The sequence below is a fragment of the Miscanthus floridulus genome, chromosome 16 (assembly GCF_019320115.1).
Source record: "Miscanthus floridulus cultivar M001 chromosome 16, ASM1932011v1, whole genome shotgun sequence".
Classification (NCBI taxonomy): domain Eukaryota; kingdom Viridiplantae; phylum Streptophyta; class Magnoliopsida; order Poales; family Poaceae; genus Miscanthus; species Miscanthus floridulus.
In genome coordinates this window covers 26,700,406-26,717,600 of record NC_089595.1, presented here as the reverse complement: position 1 = coordinate 26,717,600, position 17,195 = coordinate 26,700,406, and the positions used below count along the sequence as shown (strand labels likewise).

General features: G+C 41.9%; 1 protein-coding gene across 1 annotated transcript; it reads right to left on the bottom strand.

Moving 5' to 3' along the window:
- Positions 1–5,410: 5,410 nt before the first annotated feature.
- Positions 5,411–16,916, bottom strand: LOC136511642 (protease Do-like 2, chloroplastic). The gene is made up of 21 exons (XM_066505688.1): positions 16,624–16,916; positions 16,362–16,478; positions 15,689–15,742; positions 14,992–15,065; positions 14,465–14,528; positions 14,184–14,228; positions 11,563–11,670; positions 11,152–11,229; positions 10,462–10,528; positions 10,260–10,318; positions 9,116–9,215; positions 8,698–8,777; positions 7,916–7,972; positions 7,665–7,768; positions 6,881–6,968; positions 6,705–6,790; positions 6,593–6,617; positions 6,420–6,491; positions 6,284–6,334; positions 6,140–6,200; positions 5,411–6,048 (listed from the first exon to the last, which is right to left on the bottom strand). The coding sequence occupies exons 1-21, from the start codon at positions 16,795–16,797 to the stop codon at positions 5,804–5,806; spliced, it is 1,809 nt and encodes a 602-aa protein (XP_066361785.1). The 5' UTR covers positions 16,798–16,916; the 3' UTR covers positions 5,411–5,803.
- Positions 16,917–17,195: the final 279 nt, after the last annotated feature.

Below are 17,195 nucleotides of genomic sequence, written 5' to 3'. Positions count from 1 at the left end.
GACCGGACACTAGGTCACTTTGTGACCGAACGCTGGCAGGGTGCGTCCGGTCCCACTAACGTGGCGGCGCACAGAGGAGACGTTGAGTGACCGAACGCTGGGTGAGTCCGGTCGGGCATGACCAGACGCGTCCGGTCGTGATTTTTCATGAATGGAACCTTACTGGAAATGACCGAACGCTGGGGTCCTATGTCCGGTCACTTTGAGCAACGCATCCGGTCACTACTTAAATGTACTAATGACCATTGAGATCGGGCGATCAGCGTTTGAAGCTATAGACATGTGGCAAGCATCGGGCGATCGGACGCTGGGGTCCTACGTCCGGTCGATCTGACCAGAGTGTTCGGTGAACCCGAGTAGTGCCCAGTAAAGGGGTACAACGGCTCTATTTCATGGGGGCTTCTATTTAATCCCCACTGTTGGCTCTAGCTCACACTTTTGGCCATTTGCATTGATATAGCAACCTTGTGAGCTTAGCCAAAGCCCTCCCACTTATCTCCATCATAGATTCAATATCTTTGTGAGATTGGGAGAGAATCCAAGTGCATTGCTTGAGTGTTTGCATCTAGAGGCACTTGGTGTTCGTGTTTCGCTACGGGATTCATGTGTTACTCTTGGTGGTTGCCGCCACCTAGATGGCTTAGAGCAATGAGGATCGTCGAGCGGAGGTTGGTGATTGTCTCCGGCTCTGATCATGGTGATTGTGAGGGGTTCTTGGCCTTTCCTCGATGGAGAGCCAAAAGGTACTCTAGTGAATTGCTCGTGGCTTGTGTAATCCTCATCTTGTGTTGGTTGTGCGGCACCCTATTGACGGTTTGGCATGTGATGCCAATTAGCGTGTGAACCTCCAAGTGAGTGAATCGCCACAACGAGGACTATCTTGCCAGCAAGCAAGTGAACCTCGGTAAAAAAATCATTATGTCATCATTTGATTCTGAGGTGATTGGTCTTCATTGGTATTCATTCTTGTGATTGATTGGTTCACTCCTCGACTCGACGGTATAACCATCTTGCTCACTCTCTTTACATTACCGCAAACTAGTTATCAAGCTCTTTAGTGTAGCTAGTTGTGAGAACTTGTTAGTTTGGTTAGTGTGGCTCTTTAGTTAGCCTTTGAGAGCACACTAACTTAGTAGCGTAACACTTGCTTTGCCTCATAATTGTCTAACCGGTTTGCTAAGTATTGTTGTAGAAATTTTTTATAGGCTATTCACCCCCCCCCCCTCTAGCCATTAGGACCTTTCAAGTGGTATCGGAGCCGAGGTCACCGTGATTTGAGGCTTAACAATCTTCGGTGTAAAAATGGCTCAAATCAACAACACCAAGAAGCCACCCTAATTTGATGGCTCAAATTATCCCTATTAGAAAGCTAAGATGACAACTTATATCAAGTCAATCAATAGGAAGGTGGTAGAGACAAAGATTGAGATTGAAGATGAAGAGGCTACCACCGTCGCCGAAGAAATGCTACTCCAAAATAATGACATTGCTCTTAGTGCCATCCATGATGCTTTGGATGAGAGAACTTTTGAGCAAATCAAGAACATTGAGAGAGCTCATGAGGCATGGAAGAAATTGGAGGAATCATTTGAGGGCACTCAAGCCATGAAGGGTGCAAAGGCATACATTCTCAAAGAGAAGTTTGCAAGCTTCAAGATGAAGGAGGATGAGAGTGTGCCGGAGATGTTCCATAGGCTTCAAGTGCTTGTCAATGATCTCAAAGCACTTGGAGAAGAGGTGAAGGACAAGGACTTCTCCCACAAGTTCTTGAGATGTTCGCCTTCAAGATTTGGCATATTGGTCACTATTCTAGTGAGGAGTGGTTTGGACACAATGACACCAAACCAAGTGTTGGGAGATATAATGACCGATGATACATATAGAGATGATGATGAGAAGCAAGAAAAGAAGGAGAAGAAAGATGAGAAGAAGAAGAGCATGGCATTCAAGGCCACATCATCCAAGGGTAAGGCAAAGCAAGATACATCAAGTGAAGATGATGGCTCATGGGATGATGATGATGATGAGAAGATGACTCTCTTTATCAAGAGATTTGGAAAGTTTATGATGAAGAAAGGATATCATGCTAGAAGGAAGAAATCTTCATCCAAGAACAAGGAAGAGTCAAGAAGGTGCTTCAATTGTGGAAGCAAAGATCATCTTGTTGCTCAATGCCCATACAATAGTGACAAAGATGATGACAAGAAGAACAAGAAGAAGGACAAGAAGGAAAAGAAAGAGAAGAAGGACAAGATGACCTTCAAGAAGAAGAAGGGTGGCTCATATGTGGTCACATGGGATAGTGATGCTTCCTCAAGTGATGATGATGATAGTGATGATGACAAGACCACCAAGAAGAAGGCACTTGCAAGCATTGCTATCAATGAGAAGTCTTCTCTCTTCGACACTCCATCATGCTTTATGGCTAAGGCCACTAAGGTATAAATTTGTGATGATGAAAGTGATGAGGAACATGATAATGAAAATGAAAATGAAAGTGATAGTGATGATGATGAACCTACTAAGGATGAACTATTTGACATGCTAGAAGATGCTAAAGAACACTTTGGCATTAAGAGAAGGGAATGCAAAAGCTTACGTAAGGAATTAAAAGCCCTTAAGCAAGCCTTTGATGAGCTCAATGCAACTCATGAGAGGCTAGAGGAAGCCCATGAGAAGCTTGGCAAGGCTCATAAGAAGCTTGAAAAAGCTCATTCCTCTTTGCTTAACGAACAAAATAAAAACAAGCATGTTGAGACTTGTGATGTAGGCTTAACTTGTGATATAATTGATGAATCATTATCTATGCCTATCATTGTTGCTCACTCTCTTTACATTACCACAAACTAGTTATCAAGCTCTTTAGTGTAGCTACTTGTGAGAGCTTGTTAGTTTGGTTAGTGTGGCTCTTTAGTTAGCCTTTGAGAGCACCCTAACTTAGTATAGTGACGTAGCCATTGTGTGGTTAGAAACTATAGAAACTAGAATTGTGGTAGGTGACTTGCATTTTTAGTAGGCTAGCGCAACACTTGCTTCGCCTCATAATTGTCTAACTGGTTTGCTAAGTGTTGTTGTAGAAATTTTTAATATGCTATTCACCCCCCTCTAGCCATTAGGACCTTTCATCCTTACGAAAGCTCATGACAACCACTACGGTCTAGAAGGAAACTCGCATCACCCATAGTAACGGACGTGCGGTCACTGTGTTGCTTGCTCTCTGTATGGCCACTGATCAGCACGTTGGTCCACCACGCCGCCCGTCGGGGCGAGATGGGACGTGACAACCCACTGACAATGCTAGGACATGGCATCGTCAAGCGGACAGACGCGTAGTGTGGCCCTGTCAGGGTCAGTGGACATACGCCCGATGTGGGGCTGTCCCTGCCACCACCTGCCATATCAGTGAAGCCCGCACAGAGGAAAAGGAAGACCCGGTGTCCTTGAAGAACTTCCTTTGCCTCCCATTTTCCTATTTTCTCCCATCTGTAATCCATGCTCTCCCTTGGCCTATAAAAGGGAAAGCAGGGCACCCCCACTAAGGGGATCGATTCACTGCATCGCACATCACACTACATCACAGCAAAATCACCGGTCTCGAGCCTTGAGCACATAGCTAAGCAGCAACCAAGCTCTCAGCGCCCATTCGACCTTTCCATCAGAGACTTGGGACATATCCTTCTCTCGCCCGTTTGTAACCCCTACTACGAACTTTTCGGTGCTAATAACACGAGCAGCAGCCATGAACTGGACGTAGGGACATTCTGCCCAAACCAGTATAAACATTGTGTCTTTTTAGCATACCATCCGGGCCAGACGCGCAATAACACAAATTCACTCATTGGTGTTTACTCGAAACACCGACAAATAGCAATATCATAAATACAATATTCTTCTACATTAATTCCACATCACCGTTGGGCAAAAATAGAATTAATGCATGGAAAAAACTCATGAATAAACTTATAATATTGTTCTTAACTTGAAAAACGTATAACTACTCTTCAAAATTAAATTCTCCCATTGGTTCGAATTTAATTAGAAGATAATCAACATCATTGCAGCGGAAACATGAAAAATAATCTTAAAATTAATATTATGAGAAGCATTTCTATGTACTTAACTACTCTCTGAACAAATTCTCTCGTTGGTTCGAAATTTAAGCAAAGATTGAACTTCAAACTCAACGTAGAATTATCAAACAAAAGCTCCTAAAAATATAAAACAAATTCTAAAGTTACTGTGCATTCGACCCGAAGCTTGCTCGGCCCAGAGGCCTTGCGCGCGCAGCCCAGCGACAGAAATGGCCAGCGGCCCACCAGCGTGAGTGGCTCGCCCCCCGTGCCAAGGCCGCAACCTGGACCTAGGCCAGAAATCTGTCTTCCCGCCTGGGCCACTTCTAGCCCGAGCGATTTCAACTGTTCGTTTCATCCGACGACCGTCTGTCATCCTCGCGGGAACAAAACGGCGTCCAGACGCCGGCTCCCCCGAAACCCTAGTCATTCTTCCTCCTCTACCTCCTCTATTCTAGCCCCGCACCGAGCGAGATGCAGCCGCCCGTGGCGACTGGAGAAAAAATGGTGGAGAAAAGTGGTGGTGCCGCTGCAAGCCCCCTCGCCGGCGTACGTGTCCGCCTAAGGCTGAGCGCGTCGCCGTTGAGCGGCCTTGAGGCGGTGCTCTGAGCCCACGCGCACGGCACTCGGCTTGGGATCACCTCCTGCACGACGACGGTGATGGAGCGCCGGCATCTCGGGGTTTCTTCCCGCGCGACGACGGTATTCTCAGAGGCGGATTATGTCCGGGTGAGTCTCTAGGGTTAGGGATAGGGTTTCATGATTTAAAAACTTCGAATCACCTCCTTCTAATTGCTTTCCCGATCTAGATCTATACCCCAACCTGGCTCTTATACCATTGTTAGAGAATTTAGGATCAACTAGAGTAGATCTAGCGGGTTGACTTCACTAATTTGGCATAAACATCATATAGTTCATCGATGTGAAACCTAGAGAGAGAGAAACATACATTCGGCTTGACAGAGGAGGTAGAGGAGGAAAAAGTCGCCATGACAGTGGCGACGCAATGTGGAGCAGTGGAATTCAAAGGACGACGGCGCAGCCGGCGGTGCTTTCCGTCGCTGCAGCGCGCCCGTGATCAGATGGGGCCTTCTAGGGTTTGTTAGTGAGTTAGTGGCGTTAGCCAACCTCGCTCCCCACCTTTCTCTTTTATGACGTTGTGTGATAGGGGCCCACCGACCAAGAGTCAGTTGAGCGCCCCTGATCAGGACGCGTAAGGGATCCGACTCGATCGTTGGATCAAGTCGGATGAGATCAATCTAACATAAGAAAGCCCAAGCAATTCAGCTTCTGGACACCCGGCTCTAGCAACTCCGAATAATAAACTATATAAAGCATAACTCGATGAATTACAAAAACTTAAGGAAACAACATAAAGTGCTATAGATATTCTTTGTTCTGCAATATCAATAAGAGAGCAGGCGTAAACCAACAAAATTTCTGGACGATCTATTGCATATTTGCAAGTCCGGAGGTTTACAGGATTGCTGATGGACAAATTGTACAATCCCTCAATTCCTGACTGCCTAAAAAATGATGATAAATAAATCATCCTATGGCTCCTAGTGTACAACATAACTCTTAATTCTGTCTATGCTAACATACAACATGACTCAGCTTTGCCGAGTACTCCTGCTGCCAGTGTTCGCCGGCAGATACTTGCATTTCACTGGTCTTACTGCAGATTTAACTGAAACCTCATGCTCAGTAGCTCATCCATTAAAAAAGAATGATCATGCCCACAAGAGACAATCGATTCCCATTTCAAAGTTTGTGACAGGACTTTCACCAAAATCTTCGCTTGTTTTTTGTATGTCATTCTTTGTTTCTACATATGGTTCTGATAGATCAGATGACCGTATAGACGGTATGGCATGTTCCTTGAGAATGTCTGATGATGCAGCAGCCGCTTCTTCTCGATGCAAAACAACAAGGAAGTCGTCTTCGAATTCGAACGTCAGGAACTTATCTTTACAAGCTACACATTTGAGTCAAACCATGATAAGGTGAGAAGGAAAAGAATCTGAAGGTGTCAGGAATTCATTGAACATTAGGCAGTCAGTACTTACTGTCCACAAGATGAGCAAGGTGATGGATATTCTTTATTGTGGTTCCGTTTAGTTTCATGACCTGGTAACATTATTGGTCAATGTAACCCGTAAGTTCCAATTCACAAGCATAAGAAAGACAACCAAAAGGTAGAAGAGGTTTACTTGTTGATTGCCCATGTGCTCGTATCCGATGTTGACCTCGTGCGCCAAAACCTAGATGGCAGTAGTTAATCAAGAGCATAATAGCATAGCAAACCACAAAATTAGTCGACTGAACTAGCCACAAAATAAAGCATACCTGTGAGATGATAACAATTTGCTCGCCCTCAAAGGTTGCTAGAGAGTAACGTGCTTTTGCTAACAATTTCAACTGTATATGAAGATAAGATGACAACACTAACAATAAGAAAATGCATGCCTCAGGACAAAAGTAAGCTGCAAGCAAGATTAGCATGCTAATGGTGAAATTACCCCTAATGTATCTTCACACTCCTCCCTGTACATGAACAGAAATTTATGATTTAGTAAGTAAAAGCTTCATGATATCACTAGTCCTAAAAGGGGAAGTCCACTGATTACTTACTCTATAAATGGTTCTGTTAAAGGTGTGAAGACAAGGCCGGCAACTATCAGATAAGAAGGCTGGCCACCCTCGACATGAAACGGCACCTTAATTAAGAATTCAGATTCTTGTTAAAAGTGCACCGGTGAACTTTGCATTTCAAGTTTTTGGTAAGATGAGGGTTTTCAGTATTTCACCAAATGTTTTCTTGGCTGCAAAATAGTTTGGACTTTCATGGAATTTCCATCACGAATGATTCCTAGCTGAGCAATATCACCTGCATACCTGAATAATGAAACCATCAAATTTTACTGCAACACATGCTCTAGTGTAGGAAAAAATGTAGCTCCATAGATTTTAAATAAAGATGCAACAGAATATCAGAATATATAGAACATACACATTGCATTGGAAATAAAGCAAGGATGATTTAGATGGATCAAGTTTGTAACAATGTATTCATATCCAGAGGAGGCTTATAGCGTTAAAAGGGATTCCACATAAGGGCTTGTCCACCCCAATCCACATGGTGGATTGAGGCTTACACAGTGGGTGACTGAACAAGAAATTTTACCCATCCATACCCAAAGCACCTGATTCGCATATAACACCTAATCACATGTTGATACAATATCCAATCATTACTGTTACTGGAAGATGAACCGAAGTGAAATACAAAACTTTGGACAACATAAAATTGTCATTATTGGAAGGCTCAGCCGCATATAAAACATGTTTACGAAACATAGGGAAAAGCAATGTTTTCTGCAAAAGATAACATCAACAAATTATGAAAAGAATGAAAGCTATCAGGAATAAGCTACTCCCTCCGTTCCAAATTATAAGTCGCTTTGACTTTTTTGGTTCATCCATTTTGCTATGTATCTAGACATATTATTATATCTAGATCCATAGCAAAATGGATGTACCAAAAAAGTCAAAGCGACTTATAATTTGGAATGGAGGGAGTACAAAACTTACTTTTGGCTTGTGAGATAGCGGAAAGCAATCCGTTCTGTGGACCGAAACAGTACTGTTGCTTCACATCCTACTGCGATACCATCAAAGCTAACAATTACATCTCCCTGGAGACAAAACAAACTGATAAGCTTAAACAGACGAAGCAAATACAGTTTGGACAATCATTAACCCAGAAAGATCCATTTCAATAAAAAACAAGGAAAACTGAAGGCATTCAAATCTGTGAACTGGATCAAATTAGTGAATGTTACCTTTCGCAAAACACTGCTTGCTGGAGCAGTAGGCTCAACCCGACGAACAAGAACACCCTTCAAGAGAAAAGCAAGATGGCATGTCATAGGGACACACTGGACTAACTGACTATTAGTATTTAGAGGACAATTTTTTTTCTAAATAATTTTAAAATAACAACTTTTAGAACACTGTATGGATATGCAAGGTACTCTCAGCCAGAAACCATAACTACCAAGTAGTAATCCCACCTAATGTAACTAACTCAAAAACAACAAGGTGCATTTAAGTGCTGATCAAGGCAACCTCAATTAAGTCCATCAAGGGATCTGCCACCAGGATGAATGATTCAAAGATGATAGCAAATCTTCCACAAATATTCTTTATTTTCTTCCAAGTGAAATCTTCCTTAAATATTATTAGACTAATCTAAGGATAACTGAGGTCCACGTCACAAGAAAAAGAGCCACCTACACTCAGTCAAAAAATCTGAATATATCCAAGAATTCAAGCATAATTTATCTCTTTATCTGCTTTTCTTTTTAATTTTATTGCAATATAGGATATTTCATGGTGTGTGATAACTCAAACCACTCTCAACAATATCATGCTTATCAAATGTGGAAGTACAAGAGCACCTACACAGTATGCAAGATGATCAGTGCAACCATAGATTACACAGTTCTCAACAGGGAAAGAGCGGCTAAACCATCTAGAACTGTGCTTGTGTGTGCATCAGAGTACACTTGAAAATATATAGTTCAATATTTACAAGTTAGTTCATAAGATACAGGTAGCCTACCTCGCTTGAAGGTACTTTTAAGCTTTCACGCAATGCCGGATTTTCCAATTTCTGAAGTAAGACACCCAAACAAGGAAATCCTACATATTTTTTTGGAAACATTGAGCACAACTTCAACATAGTAGGGTTAGACATCTCACAAAGTTAGTGTACTGGAATACGGTTTTACTAAGTAATGCACACTCGATATTCATATAATTAGGAACTAACTATAACATGTTTAATGAATAATTTTTTTCTTCAAGGGAAGTTGCTAATTCTGACTTTATATAGTGCAAAGGTAGCATCTATTTGAAATGTCTGGTTCAATGTACAAACCAACTTATTAAAGAAAAGGGAATATGTCGATATCTGTAGCTAACTAGGTAAAGTAGACACCGTTTTTGCTTGCTTATCTTTAAAACAAAGAATATTTTACCTGTGTACTTTCCATTTTTCTGATAGTCATTTAAGAAATGGGATACAACTGTAGTTGGAATAACATATCCAATATTTTCAGCTTCATCTGACCTGTACACCTAAACAAAACACATAATGAGAAAGAAAAAAACACTTGCATCCTCTTTCATAAGTCTACCTATCTGTGCATCATCATGCTTAGTGCTACTACCTTCGTTCACAAATACTTGTCATCTCTGAATCTTTGATCAAACACTGATCACCATTGCAATCGTTACTTTTCTCTAACATGATTGAAGTGTATTTTATAACTACCCTCGCAAAAAAGTGCCTTTCATATATAATTACTATCTTCTGTGAACATATGCGAAAGAGCCTGCTACCTGACTGGTTAGCAGGGCTCAAGTAGCACCCCAGGTCCCCAGGTCCTGGGTTCAACTCCCGGGGGAGCAAATTATACTGTGGGGGCAAACTTTTGCAGGTGAGTTTTTTTTTCTGTTAGCATATGGCAAACTTCGTTAAATAGTTTGTCATGCACCCACTTCTTGATGGTGAAGTGAGAGGAAATACTTAAAAAGTAGTAAATGGGAAATATTGCTAAAATGTGGAGTGGAAAGTATTTGTGGGGAGCAAATTATACTGTGGGGGCAAACTTTTGCAGGTGAGTTTTTTTTTCTGTTAGCATATGGCAAACTTCGTTAAATAGTTTGTCATGCACCCACTTCTTGATGGTGAAGTGAGAGGAAATACTTAAAAAGTAGTAAATGGGAAATATTGCTAAAATGTGGAGTGGAAAGTATTTGTGAATAAATAAAACTGTCAAAGTGGCAAGTATTTGTAACTGGTGGAAGCAATACTTTGCATACCCTGATCAAAAGCATAAAAGTACCCTCAAAGAAGACAATGAAAAATGAACGCATGTGATTCTGATCCATAAGCAAGGTAAATACCAATTCAAGTTTTATATAGAGTGATCATTACCAGAGCATATCAAAATCCAGAACTATGCCTGTTTCTGAAAGTTGAATAGCTATTTGATTTTAAAATATAAATCTACCTAAATATGTTTTTAATCTGTTCAGATATACTGGGTTGTCCATCAATTATGCCCAAAACCACAAGTCACCTGTCCAGGTACCAGTAATGTGACCGAGTAAAAGTACCTGAAATGCCACACCAATGCACTCCCCTTGTTCATTAAAGGCTGGTCCCCCACTGTTTCCTGAACAAAAGACCAGGACAACAAATCAGCTCATCATTTCCAGGAATTCTGGTAAGGACGAAGATATGTCAATGCTCTAAATATCATCGTATAGCAAATAGCAGACTAGTGAGCCTTTTTTAAGGCGGATGCAAAGGACAAACCAGGATTTATGGCTGCGTCAATTTGAATGCCAAGAAGATCTGATGTCCCATGTGCATATGGAGTGACCTGGGCTATTCCAAAGGAAACAGTGTAAGTTAAATCATTCGGTTGAATATATACAACAACAACAACAACAAAGCCTTTAAGTCCCAAACAAGTTGGGGTAGGCTAGAGTTGAAACCCAGCAGAAGCATTTTCAGAACAGTGCTTCGCTTTCTGAATGTATCCAAAGCAATGTTGTATTTGGGCTATGTTTCCGCATACAAGTTCAACGCAGAAAAAATAAGTCATTTGACAACTAGTCACTTTTTTATTTTATTGTTTTTGGAAAATAGTAACTATTTGAGAATTGAAGACCAAGATGATTATGGCTACACCTAACCCGATATAGAAGAAGACAGTAGTATATGACTGGAGAATGAAAAACGATGGACCAGTCTCCCAAACAAATGAACTCAGAAGTCAGAACTGATCACAGGAAGTCAGGAATCAATGAAGCATAGCATAATTTGTGCTTAATCCTACCAACATGCACTGGACAACTAAAAAGGAGCATGGAATCAGGTGTAACATTTTGAGAAATGATACAGCTACTGCATGCAAGAAATATCATTGCTTTTCTCCTCGTTGAGGCAAGAGTCAAATGAAAAAGACAGATACAGAGAATTGAAGCATCCAAGATATAGCACCTCAATGCGTGATACAACGCCTTTTGTTACAGATATAGTGTCTCCACCAAGAGGATACCCCACAACAGTTACTGAATCCTGTCATAAGTTTGAACATAAGAGCAATGTTATACAGCATGAAGTAAATGTGAAGTACTTTTTCATATATAACTAGAAACAATATGGTAAATGTTTATCTCATTTGCAGGAGCAAAGAATGACTTCAGCTCTGACAGAAACTTTTATGGTGTTCATGTGCTATTAACAAGCACTACATGTTACAGTTGCAAGTTACCAAAAAGTTGCCTCAACTATAGTTTTAAGCATTCAACTGTACTTGCGGTGACTAGCCAGAGAGGAAAAAAAACCCAATATTCACATTACACGGATAATTAAAGGCCCAGTAAACACATCATGACGATAATTGGTTACCTGAAGGCATGGCAAGCGACCAAAATGAAGTGCCTCTGTTCCTCTCCAGAACTCTTCATTCTCAACAGATAGCAATGCAAGGTCGCATTCGGTACCCCTAGCTAAAACCTGTAAATCACTTTGTCAGTTGACTTCTTACAAAGTCTAGTTTTATAAAATTAAATAAAATAGTCAAATACCTTGCTCAAAAGATTACTAAGCATATGTGGTAACTTTTAATGTTGGTCTCAAAAGAGTAATATTGAAAATTAGAAAAATAATTACGATTATGGTTCTTTTAATAATTCCCAAGTCCCAATGGTGGAGCTTCCAATAGTCCAGTCCCACCAGTACAGTGGAATATGGTTGAAAAGCTAAGTTGGCTTGCAATGGATATTAGTTGTAAAAAAATGAACAAAAGAGGTGTGTGGAGTAACCAAAGGAAGTGGAGGCGAGGCTAAAGATACTTGGTGGTGGAACGAGGAAGTCCAAAGGGCTATTAAGGAGAAGAAAGAATGCTATAGACGCTTGTACCATGACAGGAGTGTGGACAACATAGAGAAGTACAAAGTGGCAAAGAAGACTGCAAAGCGAGTTGTAAGTGTGGCAAAGGGTAGAGCGTACGAGGATCTTTACCAACATTTGAGTACGAAGGAAGGAGAGAAGGACATTTATATGATGGCTAGGGTTCGTAAGAGAAAGACAAGGGACTTCAACCAAGTTAAGTACATTAAGGATGAAAGGGAGCATCTTTTGGTGAAGGAGGATGAGATCCGATATCGATGGCAAGAGTATTTTGACAAATTGTTCAATGGTGAGAATATGGACACAACCTTTCAGTTGGATGACTCTTTTGATGACACCAATAGGCGCTTTGTGCGGAGATTCTAAGAATCTGAGGTCAGAGAGGCGTTGAAAAGGATGAAAGGAGGTAAGGCGATGAGACCGGATAGTATCCCAATCGAGGTGCGGAGATGCCTCGGGGAAATAGCTATAGTATGGCTAACCAAGTTGTTCAACCATATTTTTCGATCGAACAAGATGCCTGACGAGTAGAGGAGAAGTATATTGGTACCGATCTACAAGAATAAAGGGAATATTCAAAGTTGTACTAATTACCGGGGAATTAAGTTGATGAGCCATACTATGAAGCTATGGGAGAGAGTTATCGAGCATCGCTTGAGAGCAATAACGCGGGTCTTTATGAACCAATTTGGTTTTATGTCCGGAAGGTCAACTATGGAAGCCATTTTCTTAATAAGACAAGTTATGGAGCGGTATAGGGAGAAGAAAAAGGACCTACACATGGTTTTTATTGATTTGGAGAAGGCTTATGATAAAATACCAAGGAATATTATGTGGTGGGCTTTGGAGAAACATAAAGTCCCAACGAAGTACGTCGGGCTCATTAAGGACATGTACAACAATGTTGTGACTAATGTTCGAACAAGTGATGGAGACACGGATGACTTCCCGATTAGGATAGGACTACATCAAGGGTAAGCTTTGAGCCATTATCTGTTTGCCTTAGTGATGGATGAGGTCACAAGGGATATACAAGGGGACATCCCTGGTGTATGCTTTTCGCGGACGATGTAGTGCTATTTGATGAAAGCCGGACAGGAGTGAATCAGAAACTGGAGTTATGGCGGGAGACTTTGGAGTCCAAAGGTTTTAGACTCAGTAGAACTAAAACTGAGTATATGAGATGTGACTTCGGCACTACTACTCGGGAGGAAGAAAATATTAGTTTGGAAGGTCAAGTAGTGCCTAGGAAGGATACCTTTCGATATTTAGGATCAATGCTACAGAGAGACGGGGATATTGATGAAAATGTTAGCCATAAAATCAAAGCAGGGTGGATGAAGTGGTGCCAAGCATCTGGTGTCCTATGTGACAAAAGGGTACCACAGAAGCTAAAAGGCAAGTTTTATAGGACGGTGATTAGACCTGCTATGTTGTATGGTGCAGAATGTTGGCCTACGAAAAGATGGCATGTTCAACAGATAAGTGTCGCGGAAATGCGTATGTTGCGTTGGATTTGCGGTCATACAAGAAGGGATCGAGTTCAGAACGATGATATACATGATAGATTAGGGGTAGCACTAATTGAAGAAAAGCTTGTCCAACACCGGTTGAGATGGTTTGGACATGTCCAACGGAGACCTCCAGAGGCACCGGTACGTAGTGAAATCCTAAGCCAGGATAGTAACGTGAAGAGAGGCAGAGGAAGACCGAAGTTGACTTGGGTAGAGACAATAAAATGAGACTTGAAAGGATGGAATATACCTAAAGATTTAGCCTTAGATAGGAGTGCTTGGAAAACAGCTATTCACGTGCCTGAACCTTGATTGCTTCTGCTGGGTTTCAACTCTAACCTACCCCAACTAGTTTGGGACTTAAATGCTTTGTTGTTGTTGTTGTTGTTGTTGTAAAATGAATAGAAGACTGACTCAGGGATCCAGGATTTCAAAACTCATAAGCACAAATCTTGTTTCGGATAATTCAGATTCACAATAAACTGATAGTTACTTTACTTCAAGAGAATTGCAATGTTCATTGCATAAACATTTTGATTGCGCACTCAAGAAAAAAAGATATTTTGACAAATCTTGAAAGCAGCATTGCTATAGGTGATTTACCTTGGCAATATACTTTTTATCATCTCCCCTTCTCTTTACTTTGACCTGCAACGAGAAGCAGCCTTACCTTAACAAATTAACTGGCATACCAAAACTCTTATCCATAGAAAAACTAATGGTACATCGGTATCAGCGCCTCATCAGAAATTTTAATTAGTTCATCTTCAACTGCTAGTACCTCAAAATTTTAAATCAAAAAAATAGTAACAGAAAAAAAGCAAGTGACAAACTAAAGTAAAACAAAAACATGAAGAGATAAAGCTGTCCAGTCGAATAATCACCTGGGTGTCGTGCTCAACGCAATGTGCATTTGTCAAGAGTTTTCCATCCCCAATCATAAAAGCACTGTAAAAGGACATGTCTTGTAAGATGCACAAAGAGCTTCTAAGTTCAAGACATGTGAAAATCGTAATCTTCAAAATGAGTGGCCTCATCCAAAAGATATGCATAAATTTCAAAACATGTAAGGTAAGAATATCTGTCATAAGATAAACAAAGGTACCAAAGTCAACTAATGTGATCACAAAAGCCCTAGCATGTTGACAACTAAAGCTGGATGCCTATCACAACGAAACAAACATCATTATGTTTACAGCCTTAGTCTCAAGTGGTCTAATCAGTACAAGAAAGGAAATGCTGCAACTTAATCTCTACAAAATTATGAAATCACTAATTGCATCATGATAATTTATATTCCACGCCAGCATACATCCACACCCACCTAGAAATGCACATCAGATGAAATTCTACATGGAAGAAGTAAAATTAACAATTGTAACAGATACACACATGTTATATCAACACTTACCTCCCACTACTTGAATGTTGCCTTTGCTTCTGCCAAGGAAGACCATAATCAGGTGCGATATGAGTGCAGTAGACCTAACAGGAGAGAAACTACTTCAGGTGAAAAGGACATAACTAATCACAAAACAAAGCAAAGTCTTTTTTTTTCTGGAATACGCAGGAGAGCTGCGTATCATTGCGTTAAGAAAGGGGATAAAAGGCTTATATAGCCATACAACAGCACACACACACCGTCTCTAGATTACATACGCGCCAGTTAAAACTGTAAAAAAGACGACCTCCCTCAACAGGCGCTGCTAAACCCTAGGTCGAGTAGCGACCAGTTCACTAATGCCTTTAGCGCCTGCCAACCTCCAGAGAGCGGCTTCTTCTTGTGCAAGGAGAAGCACCCGCTCAATCCTAGGCGAGGCACCATTGAACACAATATCATTTCTCTCCTTCCAAAGCATCCAGGCTCCTAGCATGACCAATGAATTGAATCCTCTCTTGGTTCTTTTGTCAAGAGTGTCTTACTCGACAGAACAAGATCTTTGAGCAAACTAGAGCACTGTGCTTGACATACTATACTGAAAAGGCAGTTACAATACGAATATGACAAAGCAGTACTTAGCACACACATAAATATATCTTGATGAAACATAGGCTACTGGAAAAGTAAGCATCATCAATAGCCAGGGACATGTATTCTTGAAGCCTACCTTGACGACAGCATTAAGGAATTTGTCCTCTTCAAGATCATCAAAGTCAGCAACCTGATGTAACGGCACAGTTAGCATAAGAGAAGGTTTGTAAGATTTTGGGGCAACATTTAATCAAGCATACATGGGATTGCAGTGAAAAGGAAGAAGAAATGTACATGGATGACGATGGGTGTGTTTATTAGCATTCACAGGTGCATGGGCACATGCATAAGATGATGAAACAGTATGAAACCATCATAAGAGATTCATTCAGACTGAAGCATGGTTTATAACTGAGGCAGTGAACTTACAAAAAGAAAGTGCAAACTGACTGAAATCCAAAATGGCTAAGTGCAATTAATAGTTTAAACAGACGACACCCCACCCACAGCATACAATCCACACATACGACAATGTATAGGGTAACCCAAAGCACCCAGCCAAACAACAGTAAGCATGTTGACATGGAAGCAGCAATGAAGTGAAATATTCATCCTCATTCTAATTGCCATTGATTCTACTCTGGATGCAGAGGCTGGGATAGATTCTACTCCATCATGTAAAAAAAGCTAATTGGCACCCTCATTCAATTTGGAACTACAGCTGTTAAGATGTACTCAGTTCTCTATAGCATGCACTGTGCAACCTGTGTAGTGTAAACCAAACAGAGAAAAATGCATGCGCCTCGGACCTGCGACTCCTTGGAATCGACAGCAAGCCCCCTGTCCCTGCGCGACGACGACGGCTGCGACCCCCCAGCGCCGCTACCGCCTCCGATGCCGCGCCGCTTCTTCGACACCCCCTCCACCTGCGCGCACGGGCACCCCACCACCCCCACAGCAGCAAAGTTTCAGTCGGCACCGCACCTTACAGAGTGAGAAGCCCAACTGGCAGTCGCACCGCGCGCGTCGGGCAAGAGCCATGGACAAAGTAGTGAGACGCAACGCACTCACCTCGTCGAAGCGCCGGAGCGCGCGCCGGCCCCGCGGCTGCTGGCGCGGCGCGCGCGCGACGACGGCGGGGCAGAGGCGGAGGCGGCACGAGCAGGAGGCAGAGGCCGTGGACGAGGCGGTGGAGGGGAAGGGGAGGAGCGCCGGGGAGGCCAAGAGCGCGGCGACGCACGCCATTGCTGCTGCTTCGGCTGCGGCTGGCAACGCGCGGGGGTTTGATTTGGGTGTTTCCCTCCCCTGCGGAGTGCGGACTGCGGACTGAGCAGCGAGCTCCTTATCCTCTCTCTATACACTTTGGGCTTTCGGTTGGGGAGGAGGGGCCTCACGTGCGCACCACGTGACATTCGTATCTCTGCTCTAGACGGCGTGTTGCTGTAATAGGAAACAGGTTAAGCTGGTGTTTAAATTCAGGGGTTAAAATTGAGATGTCATATGGAAATGTTTAGATAGTAATAATAAAATAAATTACACAAGTCTTCAGTAATCCACGAGACGAATTTGTTAAGCCTAATTAATCTGTCATTCGCATATATTTACTGTAGTATCATATTGTCAAATCATAGACTAATTAGACT